General features: G+C 48.4%; 1 protein-coding gene across 5 annotated transcripts; it reads left to right on the plus strand.

Moving 5' to 3' along the window:
* The first annotated feature begins 1715 nt into the window (after positions 1-1715).
* Positions 1716-14795, plus strand: LAX1 (lymphocyte transmembrane adaptor 1). Of its 5 annotated transcripts, XM_082703930.1 has the most exons (9): positions 1716-2173; positions 2377-3540; positions 4332-4519; positions 4831-5072; positions 6414-6595; positions 9366-9478; positions 9891-10001; positions 10570-10655; positions 12395-14795. In XM_082703930.1, exons 5-9 carry the CDS (start codon positions 6513-6515, stop codon positions 13190-13192), a joined length of 1191 nt encoding a protein of 396 aa, XP_082560056.1. In that variant the 5' UTR covers positions 1716-2173; positions 2377-3540; positions 4332-4519; positions 4831-5072; positions 6414-6512; the 3' UTR covers positions 13193-14795. The 5 variants fall into 5 exon arrangements, with proteins under 5 accessions (XP_082560056.1, XP_082560057.1, XP_082560058.1 ...); XM_082703931.1 differs by lacking the exon at positions 2377-3540 and having other exon boundaries at positions 1825-2173; XM_082703932.1 differs by lacking the exons at positions 1716-2173; positions 2377-3540; positions 4332-4519 and having other exon boundaries at positions 4618-5072.
* The last annotated feature ends 1717 nt before the right edge of the window (positions 14796-16512 follow it).

A 16512-nucleotide genomic window follows, 5' to 3' on the forward strand; every position in this document is an offset into this window, starting at 1 on the left:
TGGAATGGCACAGAATCACAGAGGAGAAGCAAGCCGGCTCCCTTAAGCTACGGTGGTGTGTACCAGCCTGGGAATTGGAAGACCTAGGTTATAACCCTGACCCTGACCCAAGGGTCTCCCCAACTCGGACACTCTTGCCATTCTCAGTCTAGTGTCTCAAATTGCTGTCAGTAATCACGGGAGAATTCCTGAGTGACACTGCACTCTCCTTTGCTTTATCTCCCCTGGAATGTGGCATCACCATGTGTGCCCTGGACACAAGCACATGCCAGGACATGTGTAGGCAGGTCGGCCACTTATACCTGCAACAAGGACAAATTGCTCCACAGTCCTTAAAGCACAAGAAATCAGTTTCTTCTCTAAAGCCAATAAACTCTAGCACCAAACTAGCTAGCAACTCACCACCATCTGCAGGAGGGTCTCTCTTATCGGTTTATTTATGGTCTCACCTCCTCCCCTTAGATGGTGGTCCTCTCATCACTCAACAAGCATGTGCTGTGCCAGGCGCTGTTGTAGGACCCAGGGATGCAGCAGGGAACAAAACAAAGCCCATGCTCTCTTTGAACTTGGTCTCATGGAGGAGAGACAAAGAAGTATACACGTAGCATGTCAAATGATGACAAGGACCAGGGAGAAAGGGAAAGTGTAAGAGGAAAGGGTGAATGGGGCATGACGGTGGACCTTTTTTTTTTTTTTTTTAAAGATTTTATTTATTTGACAGAGAGAGATCACAAGTAGGCAGAGAGGCAGGCAGAGGGAGAGAGGAGGAAGCAGGTTCCCTGCTAAGCAGAGAGCCCGATGTGGGACTCGATCCCAGGACCCTGAGATCATGACCTGAGCCGAAGGCAGCGGCTTAACCCACTGAGCCACCCAGGCGCCCCGAGGGTGGACCTTTTGATGATTTTATTTATTCTAGAGAAAGAGAGAGAGGCAGAGGGAGAGGGAGAATCTCAAGCAGACGCCCCAGAGCGCTGAGCTTGAAAGGGGGTTTGATCCCACAACCCAGGAGATCATAACCTGAGCCAAAACCAAGAGTCAGTCACAACTGACTGAGACCCCCAGCGCCCCAAGGGTTGCTCTTCTGTAAAGAAGACCTCTCTGATGAACAGATATTCATGAAGATATGTGAAGGGAGCCAGAGAGTGAGCTAGATAAATATGTGAGCTAGATAAATAAAGAGATTCCAAAGGGCCCAGCAAGGGCAAAGGTCCTGCCGCAGGAGACCACGATGTGTTTGAGGACATACAGGGGAGACAGGAGTCGGAATGGAGTGACTGAGCGGGGAAGGGCAGGCAGGGAGCTGGGAGCCCGGCCAAGCTGGGAAGCCATCGTAGGATTGGCTTTCATGAATCAGGAAAGAGCTGGAAGATGTTCACCTACGGACTGCAGTGATCTGCCCTCTGGCTGAAGGGCCTGTCGTGTGGCTGCCGGCTGCGGGAAACGGAAGGACAATGTAGATTTGACGAGTGCAAGTACCATACACGTGTGGACCCAACTTAATGCTGAAGGACACAGGTAAATCCGAGCCCCCTGTCACACTGGTGTCCTATGATACACAGAAGAGTGAAAAGAAAATGCTTGCTCCAAGAAAATTCACATCTATGACTCGTCCCCAGAGTTCAGGAACGCCCGGGTTAATGAAGTGATGGAAATGACATTCTACTCACTCACGCAAGAAGGGAACAAAGAAAACCCTCTCCACCTGTGCCCTTCCTGTTCCAGCCTCCCACTCCTATTGCCACACTGGTTGGCTCGACCCCGGGGCCTCTGCCCTCAGGCCTCCTCTGAGGTAGGCTGGGCCTCATCTGATTTCTGCTGTGACTGCCCACCCCTGTGCTGCCGAGGAGAGGCCCCTTTCCTGCTCAGAGCCCCAGGGTCAGAGCCTCCCAGCGTGTGTGGGCTGGCTGAGGGGAAGCAGCGTGCCCGCAGCCCTGGGGCTAAGGGGAGACTTGGGGCTGTTAGCAAGATAGCTGCTCATCGGAACATGCCTCACAGCTCGCTTGGCTCCACAGCTCTGCAGAGGCCAGGGCTCAAGGGTTGTGGGATGGTGGGGCAGGGCACCAAGCACAGACTCCAGAAGGTCTGCCCCGCTCTCAGGACACCAGCCTTACGGAAAGGGATCTCTTGCCTGTCAGCAATGCCAGCCCACCTCCTCCACCAAGGCCCAGCCTAAGTGAGTTCAAACGATCCCCGACCCCGAGTCGGCTCACACTCCTTGGTTTCAAATTCTCCCCTTGCTCCTCAAGGGCCTCCGGCAGAGTGGGGGCGGGGAGCAGAGAAATCCTTCATACTTTCCAAATCTTTTTGTCCTAACCCTGCTCTCTCTCAACTTTAACTTAAAAGGGAAGTATTTGCTGCCTTTGTTCTCGGTTTCAGACTTGCCCGGACTGGAGCAGGCCTCTGGCCCAGAAGCAAGTGAGCCAAGAGGTAGAGAGGACTGCCACCCTTAAGGCTGCAGCTGTCACCGGCTAGGGTTGTCTCAGCCCCCAAACCTTCAAGAGCAAAGCCTGGCTGGGGCTGTCTTTCCCACAGGGCAACTTCGGCAGTTGGATCCCAGAAATACAAAAGCCACCGTTCACCCCTTCCTGGGGCAAAGGAGACCCCAACACAGGAGCCACATCGCCCTTCCTACAAGGAGCAACGAGGACCATGCAAGGCTTGTCTCTTTCCTTCACAGCTGAGCACACAGTAGAACAAAATACCAGACACCCATTTCTTTCTCAGTAGCTCCCCCTGCTATACACTCAGTGTCATAAATTCCTAGCAGCCGTAGGCCCCTAAGAGACCTCAGGGGGCCCCCTGTTCTGACAATCAGGCACTGGGCCAGATGCCAGAGATGCAATAAATATTTTATTTTATTTTTTTTTTATTTGAGAGAGCGCACACACAGAGTGAGAGGGAGAGGGAAACGCAGACACCCACCGAGTGGAGAGCCCAATGTGGGACCTGATCCCAGGACCCCGAGATCATGACCCAAGCGGAAGGCAGACGACTAACTGACTGAGCCCCCCAGGCATCCACAGAGATTCAATAAATCAAAGTCCCTGCCCCAGAGGGGTTCAAAGGCTACTTGAGGAGACAGGCATTTAAACAACTAATCCCAACAATCCGGAGGTATCGTGCCGGGTTGCCCTGGGGACCCAGAAGGGCAAAACCCAATTCCAGAGGGGGAGGTCTGCGCAGAGGTGGTGACACTTACAATGTTATTTTTTTTAATCAATTTTTTTAAACGACACCTGATCTTTATAATAATTCAGCAGTAGAAGTCCAAAGAAGAAAGTAGCAAAATACCTCAAGCCCCACAACCCGGAGATAACCGGTATAAACTCTTCAGATGGATTTTATTGGAATTTTATGAGACAGAGGAACTGCAGTCACAATAAAGGAACCGGTGCAAAGGCCCAGAGCACGGAAGTGACAAAAGCCAGGTGTGCTCACCCAGGCTCAGCACGGCCTGCGGGCCTGAACGCACTGCGCATGGACAAAGTCGGGATGCCCAGTGCCAGATGGTGGGACACTTCCCGTAAATCCGCATCGAAGGTATAAAGGGATACATGGCAGGAAGGCAGGCGGAGCATCAAGAGAGGAAGAAAGAAAGGCCAAAGGAGGCAATCCTTTAAGTGTAAAGATCTGAGCCCAGAGCCCAATGAGATAGTCAGATTAACAACAGCCCCACCTAACGAGCTTGCATACGTCAAGTCCTCAGCCGAGCATTTTCATCGTTAGCCCGATTAATTTTCACAACAGCAGTGCCTAAGTAGTGGTATTGCTATTTTACACCCAAGGAAACACCCAGAAAGATTAAAGGACCTGTCCCAGATAACCCTAGCCGTCACGTAGATCACGTAGATCCGAACTTGTGTGGATGCTCTTAACACAGCACTTCTGTCTTTCCAGAGGATTCTGAAAGGTTTTTAATATTAGTAACATCGCTGAGTTGGAGCAAACCCCTCCCCTTTGCTGACTTGGAGGCACAAGTTCTGTCGTTTAAAACCAATCTTGATACTTTTTTTTAAAGTAGGCTCCATGCCAGGCTTGAACTCATGACCCTGAGATCAACATTTGAGCCGATGTCCAGAGTCATATGTGCAACCAACTGAGCCACCCAGGCGCCCCTAATTGTAATACTCTAGGATCATACGTCATGTTGAACCCTGAAATCATTAAAAGTGTTTAGCCACTTTTAGCGAAGCACCAGAGCAATCAGGTTTAAAACATGTGCCCTGTTGCCCAGGAATCAATAGTTTTCTGCCATTATCATGATGAATGATTTCACACAGCAGGTTTGTTTTTTTGGTTTTTTTTTAAGATTTTATTTATTTATTTGACAGAGAGAGATCACAAGTAGACAGACAGGCAGAAAGACAGAGAGAGAGAGAGAGAGAGAGAGAGAGAGAAGCAGGCTCCCCACTGAGCAGAGAGCCCGATGTGGGACTTGATCCCAGGACCCTGAGATCATGACCCGAGACGAAGGCAGCAGTTTAACCCACTGAACCACCCAGGCACCCCCACATAACAGGTTTGTGGTGGTTGATTTGGCTGGTCGTGGCAAGGCTGAAGAGAAAGGAAAGACGGAGGCAGGACTCAACCCGGTCTGGAAACCACGGCACAGCCTCCGTTTGGAAGGTTGCTTCCCTCAAGTGTGGGGGGAGGAGGGAGTCAGGAGACCGGAGGGAAGATTAGTCTGACTCAAGCGCTCTGGGTAGATAAGAGTGAAGTCTTAAGATGATCATGCAGGAGAATTTCTTTTAAAAAAGAAAAAAAAATTTTTTTTTTTAAAGTAGCTGTCAGGGTTCTGAGGCTTGGTCCTGCTGGCCCTTCTCTTCATAGTACCGCCTCCCAAGCTCCCGGTTCACACACAGCCTTCTGCTGGTACCAGTGGCTCGGGATAGGTCCGGGGAGCCTCGCTGTCTCGCCCACTAGTCCCGGCCACAGGGGCCGGGGAGCGAGGATCTTTTTCTCCTGAGGAGTTCTAGTTCTACTCAGACCCATTCCCGAGGACAAGCGGGCAGAGACCCAGATTCCAGCTCTCGGAACCAGCTGCCTCTGGCATTGCCTCCGCTTCCTGCCAGGTAAGGCCATGTGGAAGGAAGGCAGCAAGGACTTGGAAGGCAGTGTTCCCGGGAGAGCCAGGCGGACCCAGTCTCCCAGCTTCAGCCCCTCTCCCCTGGGGGCCTGTGAGAGCCTGGATGCGCAGAGCAGGGGTAGACAGCCCCGGGAAGCCTGGGGCCTTGGTGTCCGCTGGGAAGAGATGGGGGAGGGCCACGGTGCTGAGGCACTGGCTGTCTTCCATGCCAGCCCTCTGGGAGTCCATTTCCTTGTGGAAAGCCTGGTCAGAGGCCTTTCACAGCCTCCTAAAAGTCTCAGTGACCCCTTCTCTGTGGACTTCCCCAAGCTGCAAAGAGTTTCAGGAGATGGGTAAGAGAAAGAGGAGGCAGCTAGAAACAAATTTTGAACAACTGTCTAAGTTTGGGACACTTTGGGTCGGCACGGGGAATGAGGGGTCCGGCCTCTGAGACAGGTGCACAGCAAGCAGGACTGGGATGATCTCCAGAAGAGCCCTGCGAGAGTGAGGCGGCCAGGGGACCAGGGAGGGCAGGGTTTCAAGAAGGAATGGCCTTCAGGGCCCCGGTGCCCCAGCATGGGCTCCATTCTGAGCGTCATCTCCAGAGAGTCTCTAAATGTGAAACACAGACCAGCTTTGTCAAAATCACCCGGGGAAGTGTCGATGAAAACCGCCTGTTCCCCTGTAGAAGCCCAGAGAAATAGTCACAAATCCCCCCGCCGCCTTGCCCCATCTTTAGTCACATTCCCTACACCGACAAGTCCACAGCACTCCCGGCCAACCTGGGGAACAGGGCCTGCAGACATGTTTTCTTCTCTTATTATAGCTGAGCAGCATTTCCTGTGCCCCGTGCTTCATAAGCACGTTGGTGGTGTCGTTTCCTGTGACGACTCTCTGTTTCCATTCTGGCAAATGTTTGCTCTTTTCTGTCTGCTTTTGGGGGTTGGGGGAGGATGAGTTTCTCACGGAGTCTCTCTCGAGCCTCTTGGCAGTTTCCCCCTCTGTGCCCCTCACACTTGCACCAGAGGGCTGAGAGCATGCCGTCTCCCTGAGCCACCTCTCTAGGGGAGCCCCGCACTCGGCTGAGCGCTCACCTCCCGCAGTGGGCACTGTAGCCACATCCAGGTAGAACCAAGCCTGTCGTCATTTTTGTGTTTGGGGTCCACACAGCCTAACATTTCAGGGGGAGAGGCCAGGGAGATGCAAGTTTGGGGGGGAAAGAAAGTTCTAGAAAAATTGGAAAACATGGAGACGAGGAGGATTTCTATCAGTCTTGTCTACTTAAAAAAGCGTTTCCGATGGTATGTAAAACCAATTTTGCCTTTTCTCCTGGGGGATGGCAACTTAGGAAGAGCCAGGAGAAGTGGCAACATGTGTTAGCTGTTGACAATTAAGAAAAGGCTTAGGAGGAGAAGCTGAAGCCAGAGAGGTTGCCGTGACAGCGGATATGATCACCCCAACTCTTTCCAACATCGGAGGGAGGACCTTGGAGGCCAGGACTCTTCAGGTGACTGAGGGCAGCCTGGACAGGTAAGTGACTCGGGGTGATGAGCTCCACCCTCCCCTGATTTAGACAGACAGCCCTGGGCAACCCTGGGGGCTCCTACCCCAGCAGTGCTCCTTGCCTCACAACCACGCTCAGGTCCACTGAGACCACCAAACTCTAGGGTTAGAGAAGCTTGCTCAGGACTGCTGGGAGGAAAGGAATAGGTTTAAAAGAGAAATGGGAGTCGCAGGGGGAAAGGGAAAGCAGTGTTAACACAGGATTTCCTAAGACCTTGTTGCCTGGCCTGGCTGGATTTCTTACCTCGCAGAGGCCCCAATTGCTGTCCTCAATTCTTCCTGTCTCGGGTCCCAACAACCACTCTCCCCCACCTCCAAAAGAAACTAGGTCCCACCATGATGGAAACAAAAGGCCCGTTTTTTTCAACAATGTGTTTCAAGGTTCTAAGAACTTTCCATGAGTGGGAAACGTAATCATAGATGTGATCAAGATACATCTTTAGGATACAAAATCTCACAGAACTAATCATGGTTATAAATTTTACTGCTCAAATGTTCAGGATCATACGAACAAAAATTAAAAGTCCAATAGCAGTTGGAGCTTCGGCAACAGCTGTAGCTATAAATCTCAGCTCTGTGATAACAGGGTAACTCAGCAATTTAAAATCGCTGTCGTTTAGGGAAATAAATGCGATTACCATGACAAAGATGTGTCCCCCGCCAGTGGACAGGAGCGCTGATGGGGAATGAATTCCAAAGTTGTCCGAACCCTGAAGCACCCCCAAAAATATTCACTTCTGTGTTCATTCATGTTTGTTAATTCACTCATTCATTCGACAAATATCTATCTTGCCCTTGCTAAGTGCCAGGTACTGTTTCAGTCACCAGATCAACAGGATCGACAAGTCCATGGCTTCCTGGAGCTAACAGTCAAATGGGAAAGTCAGATATAAACAGATAAACAAAGAGATGTATAATATAATGTCCATCAGTCTTAAGTGTATGAGGAAAACACAGAACAGACTTAAAGGGCCTGAGAGTAATAGGCTTGTCTGAGCCGGTGACATTTCAGAAGAGCCCAAGAGAAATGAGGGACTGAGCTACATACCCCGACACCTGGGAGAGGGAGCTGCTGGTCAGAGGCAGGAATGTGCCGTTCGTGGCCAAGGACAGGCCAGAAGGGAAGTGATAGGAAATGAGGTCAGATGGTAGGCATAGGGGTGTCTGGGTGCTCAGGCATTCAAGCATCTGGCTCTTGATTTGTACTCAGGTCATGACCTCAGGGTCGTGGAATCGAACCCCACATCAGTTCCACACTCAACCCGGGGTCTGCTGGAGATACTCTCATCCTCTGCCCCTCCCCCATGCACACATGCACACACTCTCTCTCTCTTTTTCTCTCTCTAATAAATTAATTAAATAAATCATTTTTTTAAAAACGAGGAATAAGAAGGTAGGCAGAAGCCAGAACATAAGGTGCCATGACGTCCTCACTGGGTAGGGACTGTGGCTGTTATCCCAAGTGTGATCAAAGTCACATGGGTCACAAGAAGAGGGGAGACATGATCTAAATTACTGTTAAGAAGATCACACTGGCTCCTGTGTGAAGATAGGATGTTGGGGTCAAGAGTGAAAGCAAGACAACGCTTAGGGAGGTTACTGCAAAGGTCCATGCGGAGCACACAGTGAGTTGGGGGTGGGGGTGGAGTGGTTGTGGCAGTGGAGGGGTGACAGGTGACTGGGTTTGGGAAAGATGCCCAAGGTTGAGCAGATGGAATCTGCTCGTTGACTGGAAGTGAGGTGTGAAAACAAAGGAGCAGTCAAGAATGGCTCCAAGAGCTTCTGACCCACCCACTAGCTAATGGGCAATACCAGAGGAGAAGCAGGCTTCTGGGAGAGGAACGGGCATTCTGTTTCAGATGTATCTGGTTTGAGACATCTGTTGGGCAGCCTAGAGGAAAGGTCTGGTATAAGTTGGGTAAACAAGCCTAGGACTCAGGAGCACAAAAGTCTTCCCTGGTAGCTGATCTGGTTTCTAATATTTAGGTCTGCTAGAGACTCTGCTGTCACCCCCACCCCCACCTCCCGGCGACTTCTCATTACAGTAGGCAAAGCAAGGCAGTAACCCCAGCCCTGTCAGGGAATCACAAGCAGCAGGAACTCACCCCTGCATGTGCAGTGGTTACGTTCCACAAAACAGCAAGTGTTGCTTGGAGACCAGCTCCACAAGTTGGTAAACGGGGGTTGAAAAATGCCCACAAGGCAGACTCTGTCACGGAGCAGCTCCCTCCCTGCACGGCGGGTAACCCCTTCTTCTACACAAGACAGGATGCCCAGGAAGAGGGAATGAGGGTGAGTAAGGGCAGATGAACCTGATTTGGTAACTTTGGAGGACAGGGGGATGCAGTAGAAGGAGCATGGTCTTTGGGCCCCAACAGACCTAGACTCACTTTCCATCTCGGCTCCTCCCTACTGTGTGATCTTTGATATATTACTCTGCCTCGCTGAGTCTGAATCCCAGGTTTCTGGCCCCAAGGAGAGATGAGACTGTTGTAAAGATCAAACGAGTTTCACACACACACAAACCCAAGGCACCCAGCAGGCATTCCAAAGGGACAGTGCCCTTCTTCTGTGTCCAGTTTCCCTCCATCCACATAGAAGACCCTCTCTCCAGCCACACAGCCCACCCACCTCAGGCTCCCATTCCAAGTCCTCGGGCTCCAGTTCCTGCAGGAAGCCTCTTCTCCGACCTCCTCAGCCTTCTACAACTAGACATGGCACTTATTTTTCCTCACAGAGAGAAAGACCAGAGCAGTGCCATCTTTTCCGGGTTTGCAGGATTCCTTGCCATCCTCCTGACTACTGTGATTTTCTACAGCCTGTGGAACTGGAGTAAATGGAAGAAGTACCGTGAGTCCCTTGATTGTCCCAAGTTGAGATGCACAGGCATCAATCACACAGCCTGGCATTCAAAGCCCCGTTTATTCTTCCAGGATAAGCTCTTACACTGGGAAATACTCCGTTCTTCTCTGACACACTGGTCACTGTCTTACTCATCTAAGCTGTGGCTCCAAAAGGCTCCGTGCTGACTGGAGTTTCATTTTTGAAAGTTGTTGCCCTGGGATGCTCATGCCCAACACCCCACATGCCTCCATTTCTTCCTCCTGCTTCTGTGTACCAAGTCTTCTAGCTCAAAGCGACTTGGGCAAGTGTGAAAATGTACTTTTGATGATACATACTGAGAGTGGGGAACATTTTCAGGGACCATCTCATCCCCAGGGGCCCCCACATTTTGTAACACTGGTCTCTCATTGTCTTGCAGGACAAGCTCCTTACTTTCGAGTTACCGTCATGCCCTTACTGTCTCTGTCTCGACCCAGACAAGGAGCTAAAAATATTTATGACTCCTTACCCCAGAGGCGAGAAGAGCTGGGTAGGTTTTTCTTTCTAATCTATGGAGCACGCATGTCACCAACCTTCTGCCCCCAGAATGTCCTCTCACCACCCAGAGGCAGCTTTCTTTAAACACTCAACCCTTCTGCCCTTCAAGGAGCATGGAGGAGGATGAGCTAGACAGAAACAGGAAGTAACTCCACTGGGGGCCTAGAGAGCTCTGAAAAGGGAGCTGGGGGTCTTCTGGGTCAGGGGAGGGGTTGTTTTATCTTGGTATGAAGTTGGCCAAAGACAGATGGGTATGTCTAGGGATGGGGAGACATACAGAAGGAGAACATGGCCTCCGGGATTACAGGTGGATAAGTTTTGCCTCAGGAGCCACGAACTACTGTGCTAGTTTGTGCCCTCTGGTCCTTGCTAGAAACCAAGGACAGTTCCAGGCCTCAGAGCACATCATTCCCCCAGCTCTGACCCTCTTGCCACAGAACACCAAGCCCTAAATACCAGACGCCACAAGAACCCACTTCACCCTCTCTACGGGGGCTTTTTAGGCTGAAGCGTTCGGGGACTGGCCTGCTAGCTTCAGGACTCATTCTCTGTTCTTTCAGGGAGACGTCAGTCAAGAAGTAACCGTATTTTTAGTACCGAGAGCCTCCTGTCCAGAAATTCCGATAGCCCTCCTTCTGAGCCTGTGGTAAGAGTCAAGTGAAGGGACGAGCCCCTTGGGAGAAATGGCATATTTCTGACAGAACTGAGGTAAACGAGTTCAGGTCACAGATCTCCTTTCCCGACAAACAGCATGTCCCCTGGCAGGTGCTCTGTGACCCTATTAGTATATTAGGAAGACGAGCTCAGGACCTCCCTGCAGCCCAGGGAGAAAAATTAAGAAAGGTGGAAACAATTGTTTGGGATTTGGGGGTGGGCATCAGAGCGCACGTATTCAAGGAGTGATGTCAGAACAGAAGTGGATTGTTCTAAGAAAGACAGGTAACGGCTTATCCCAATAGAGTATTGTCCCTTTCCAAGTAAATCACCTCAGGAGGGTACACAAATATTTCAACAATGCAGCTTGTGCTCAAAACATCTTTAAAGCCCTCCTTGGGGAATTCCTCCTGGGGTCTGGGGCAAATTATTTCAGTTCTCCTCAAGGGCAGGTATCTTTGTAAGTCGTTGAGGACTGTAGCTGGTGTAGAAAGTGATCAAATGGGGGATTTCCGAGGTTACCAGGGGAGTGCTATGGTGAATGACCGTGACCGTATGTGTCATATGATGTGGAGGCAGCCGCCAGGCAGGAGTCCTGTAATACTGTGGAGCAGAGACCCCAGAGAGTAAAAGGAAGCCTTTGAAGCTCGGGGGCTCGTCCCATAGATAAGTTCTCTCTTGCTCCTCGAAGAATCGGTCCCTTCAATTTGTGGTCATTTCAAGGAAACACAATCTTACCGCGGCTGCTGCTCCTGATGCTCCCCAGCCTCTCATTAGCCAGAGCTCTGGGTTCATTACCATGTGGTCACCTCCCGGTCCCGACCCCATGTGTCCCACGCTTGGGCTCTGTTCCCATCTCCAAGACTTCCTGGGGTTGCAGGTCCTCCTGGCTGATAACACGCAGGGAAGAGGAAATTCCGCTGCCAAAGTGAGTTCCGGCGCTCAGTCCCAACCCTGTTTAAGGCCACAACACATCTGATTTGGACTCTGTAGCATGTGAACGATACGTTGAGCCAGTTGCCAGCATCTAAAAATTGAAAAGATTTCACATTAAAGTCTGGATGTCCAGCTTTTCTTGAAAAGTCAGAAGTTCTGGAAACAGCAAACCGGCGTCCTTAAATGGCCGTGAGGGGCTGAGTCTCTATGTCAGCTGCCCCTTTACTAATAATACCAACAGTTTAATGCTTTCCATGGGCGGGGAACCTTCCATACACTTCACACATAGTCATACACTAACACCTCACAGAACCCATATTATGGCGGTATTATGATTGTCCCATTTTATATGCTAGGGAAGAAAGGCACGAAGGGATTAGGTAACTTGCCCACACAGAGTAGTAAGGTGGGATTCACACCCTGAGTCTAAGGCTGAGTCGCTGCCTTTGCACACTAGGCTGTACTGCCGCATGATGAGCTCTGAGGCAGCCCGCTCTCTCCAGTTTCTAATACTCCCGCCTAGACACTCTCCATTGAACACCCACACTGTGGCCAAAATCCAGTAGGAATTTATGATCACATTTACACTGTTGCTTTCCTTAAGCTTCACCCACTTTGTTCATACCTGCCTAGGATCTAAGGCTTTGCATTTGCAGACCCCCAACTTAGACATTTTCTCCAAGGGGAGAACCAAGTGAAGGAGTTATCAGATAGCGGTACTGGATGGGGAAGAAGAAAGGCTTCGTCGGTATTTCTGCTTCCATCCTGTCACTGGCTTTCTCTTCTTGCTTATAGCCCTCCCAAGCAGGCAGTGGCCTCTGGCTGCACGGAGACCATGCTCCTGCCAACGGCTATGCAGTAGGCATCTATGACAATGCCACATGGCTCCACATGTGTGGGGACCTCACTCCCTCGGCAAACTATGTCAATATCAGAACAACCAGAGACTGCCGGAGCATTTCTTCAGAGGATTCAAGAGATTACATCAATGTCCCCACAGCAGAGGAGATTGCTAAGGCTCTAGCTTCTACCAACAGCACCCCTGAGAACCTCTTCGCCCTCCCAAGTGCCCAGGAGCAGGAGCTAGAGCTTATTGAGGAAAAAGACAAGGGCTATGGGAATGGCAGTGACCATGCCAGTTTTCGGTCTCCAAGATCCAAGAGTGATGATCCACTCAGTGATGAGGAAGGCTCATCTGAGACCTCGAATGACTATGTCAACATGGCAGGGTTGAATCTTGAGACCCTCCAGGGGAAGCAGCCACGGATGGCTTTCCAGTGCTATCGGGATTATGAAAATGTCCCATCAGCACTTATCAATAGAAACCAGCAGCAGGTGGAAGAAGTGATCCCCTCAAACCCAGACCACGTAGAAGGCAGGACGGAGAATCCAGATACCCACATCCAATTTGTCATGCAATCAGGGAGGGTTCTGGCTCTAGGGGAACCTGTGACCCGTCAGCCATCTGCACAGAGTGAGACTAGTCAGATAGAACATGGAGAAGAAATGTCAAATGGCACTTCTAATGACTATGAGAATGTGCTACCTGCCAAGTCCAGAGACAGGGACTCCAAGCACAGGCCACACACATAGCTTCTTCCTGACAAATTAGGACCCAGGCACCCAGCTGAAGAGTTCCGTGGAGTAGTCTATCCTGCTGGATCCATAGCCTCTAAAGGGGCTAGTGTAGACCACTGACCATCCTTGTATTTCAGAGTTCTTTCAGGTAGACTACAAAGAGGCTGAGATACACAGAAGCTAAGGGACTCACAAAAGCCAGCATCTGGGAAAGCCAGAAAAGAATTCTTCCCAAGCAGGGTGCTGGTAACTCTCATACCAACCTAAGAATGTTTGCTGAAACTGCCTTATAGGATGGTTACTAGATTAAAAATGAGAGTACTTTCATGCACAGTAGAAACATGAGGTGTCCAAAATTGTTACCTTGGCAAATACCAGCAGGACACAAAACAAGAATACGGATTAGTTTGTAATCCTGGCAGAGGCCAAAAAGAAGGAAGAAGTCGGAGTTGGGGTGGGGTAGCAGTTTCCCGTTGAAAAAGAGTGTGGACAACAAAATGCTAGAGAACATGTGGACACCAGAGGGTCATTCATTGCAACTGTTTGACAGTTTCTTTTAAACCTGCAATTACTATACAGCCAACCCATTCCACTCCTGAGTGTTTACCCAAGCGAACTGAAAACTTGTGTTCATACAGAAGCCCATATATGACTATTTATAGCAGCTTTATTCACAATTGCCAAAACTAGAAATAAGCCAGATGTCCTTCAACAGGTAAATGGAAAAATGAACTGTGGTATATCCATGTAATCCATGTAATAAAGTTATCTATACTCAGCAGGAAAAAGGAATGAACTATTGGTTTGTGCAACAACATGGACAAATCTTAAATACATTTTGCTGTAAAAGAAGCTAGACCTAAAAATCTACACATTGTATGATTCCACTCATATGACATTCCGGAAAAGACAAAACTATAGGGATGGAAAACAGATCAGTGGTTGCCAGGTTTAGGGAAAGGGAAGTTCACTCCAGAGGAATTTTTAGGTTGCTGGGGTTCTTCCGTATCGTATTGTGGTGATGGATACAGGACTCGGTGCATTTGTCAGAACACAAACTATATAGCACCACGAGTGGCCTTTACTGTATGTAAATTTTTTTAATTAACCACGCTGTCAGGGGAAGCCATGATGGAATGCAGATTAAGACAAATAAAGCTAACTATATTACAGATGAAGGGGGTGGGAGGGAAAAGGAGCTGGTCTAATTAACTTTGGGAAATCATGTTTTCACTTGAAACTGTAAGATAGAGACACACAGAAAACTACACAAACACTGTACTCTAGTTGATAAATTCATATCTCAGAGGTATATAGGTTAGAAATCTTGAAACTACTTTAAATGTATACTAAGATTCAACAAATAAGTAAGTATAGATAAGGAGGGGTAGGCTTCTCACTATTTGAAAGGCTACAATGGGGGCGCCTGGGTGGCTCAGTGGCTTAAGCCTCTGCCTTTGGCTCAGGTCATAATCCCGGGATCCTGGGATCGCTCCGCATTGGGCTCTCTGCTCAGCAGGGAGCCTGTTTCCGCCTCTCTCTCTCTGCCTGCCTCTCCACCTACTTGTGATCTTTGTCTGTCAAATAGATAAATAAATAAAACATTTTTTTTAAAAAAGGCTACAATGAATTCTGTGGTACTGAATTAGAGTTGGAACTATAGTTTGAACTCTTGTTTATTTTAATATATATACGAATAGATACAGAAATATAGATATGTGTATACGTAGGCTAGCAGACATATATTTCTTAGCTCTGTCCACTGGAGGGTCTAGAAGAATTGACACCCTAGAAGCAATGAACACACTCAGCACCCAGGTCTTGTTTTCTAAATCTCATTGTCAGTAGAAGGAACCAGAGCTCCTTGGAGAAATGGCCAGTTCTAGGGATGGTGTAGGGAAAACACAGGGACAGGGAGCTTCACCATCTTGTAGATGGTCTTTAAAAAAAAAAAAAAGAAAGATAAAAAGAAAGAAAGAAAAAGAGAGGAGGGTGTCAGGGAAAAAAAACACAAGATAATATGAAGGTACGTCAAAAGGAGCCATCTAAGAAAGTTCCCGGGGACAAAGCTAGAACAATTTCAGCATAAAAATAAATAATTATGATATAAATTTGTATGTCAAAGAACAAAGTAAATATTCTTGAGGCCATACCAACAAGTGAATAAAATGGAGGAAAGGGAGAACTCTTCCTTCCTGATGAATTCTGAATAATAAATATAGAAGAAAGAAGAAAATCACTACTAAGACACCATAGAACTGTATGTTAACTATACTGAAATTAAAATAAAAACTTAATAATAAAAAGAAGACCCCACAGAATAATTGCTGAATGCTCATGAATGCTAAAATTAGTGGATGACACTTTAAAGAGAAATAAGATAGTTGTATAGCTTCAAAGATCTCCCCCAAATATTTATACATTACTATGATGACACTAACAAGTCTGTCCACAAATTAGTCAATACTTCCCCCAGAAGTTAATTCCCCTTCCCTTTGGTGTGGAGTGTGGGCTGGATTTAGTGACTCTTTTCTAACAAATAGACTATGGAATGGCTGGTGGGGATGGAGCGGGGGCAAATTTAGACCAGAAAAACTTGGCAGACACCACATTAACCATGTGATCAAGGTTAACTCTCTGGTAATAAGTCAGGTTGTTTTATGATCAAGGAACTCATAAAATCATAATCATTGATCATAAGATCATATGATCATAAGATCATAATCATTTACTTCACTTCTGTAGCATTCTTCCCCCAAATCCACAAAACCTCATTCTTTTTTTTTTTTTTAAGATCTTATTAATTTGTTTGACAGACAGAGATCACAAGTAGACAGAGAGGCAGGCACAGAGAGAGGAGGAAGCAGGCTCCCTGCTGAGCAGAGAGCCCAATGGGGGGCTTGATCCCAGAACCCTGGGATCATGACCTGAACCGAAGACAGAGGCTTTAACCCACTGAGCCACCCAGGTGCCCCCAACACCCCATTCTTATCATGAGAAAAAAGTCAGAAAATCTAGATTGCCTAACATTCTACAAATACCTGACCTGAACTCTTAACCATGGTAAAAGTCACGAAAGACAAGGGAACACTAAGAAACTGTCACAGAATAGAGGACACCAAAGAGGCCTGATGACTAAATATAGAATAATGGTACCTTGGATTAGATCCTGGTACAGAAAAAGGACATTAGTGGGGAAAAAAATGATAGCACTCAAAAAGTTCACATTTTAGTAAATAGTATTACACTTATGTTAGTTTCTTAGTTTTGATCATTGTATCATGGTTATGGAAGATGTTACCAGTGGGGGAAGCTCGATGAGCGATATATAGAAA

This window comes from Mustela nivalis (genome assembly GCF_964662115.1).
Source record: "Mustela nivalis genome assembly, chromosome: 16".
In the NCBI taxonomy this organism is placed as follows: Eukaryota; Metazoa; Chordata; class Mammalia; order Carnivora; family Mustelidae; genus Mustela; species Mustela nivalis.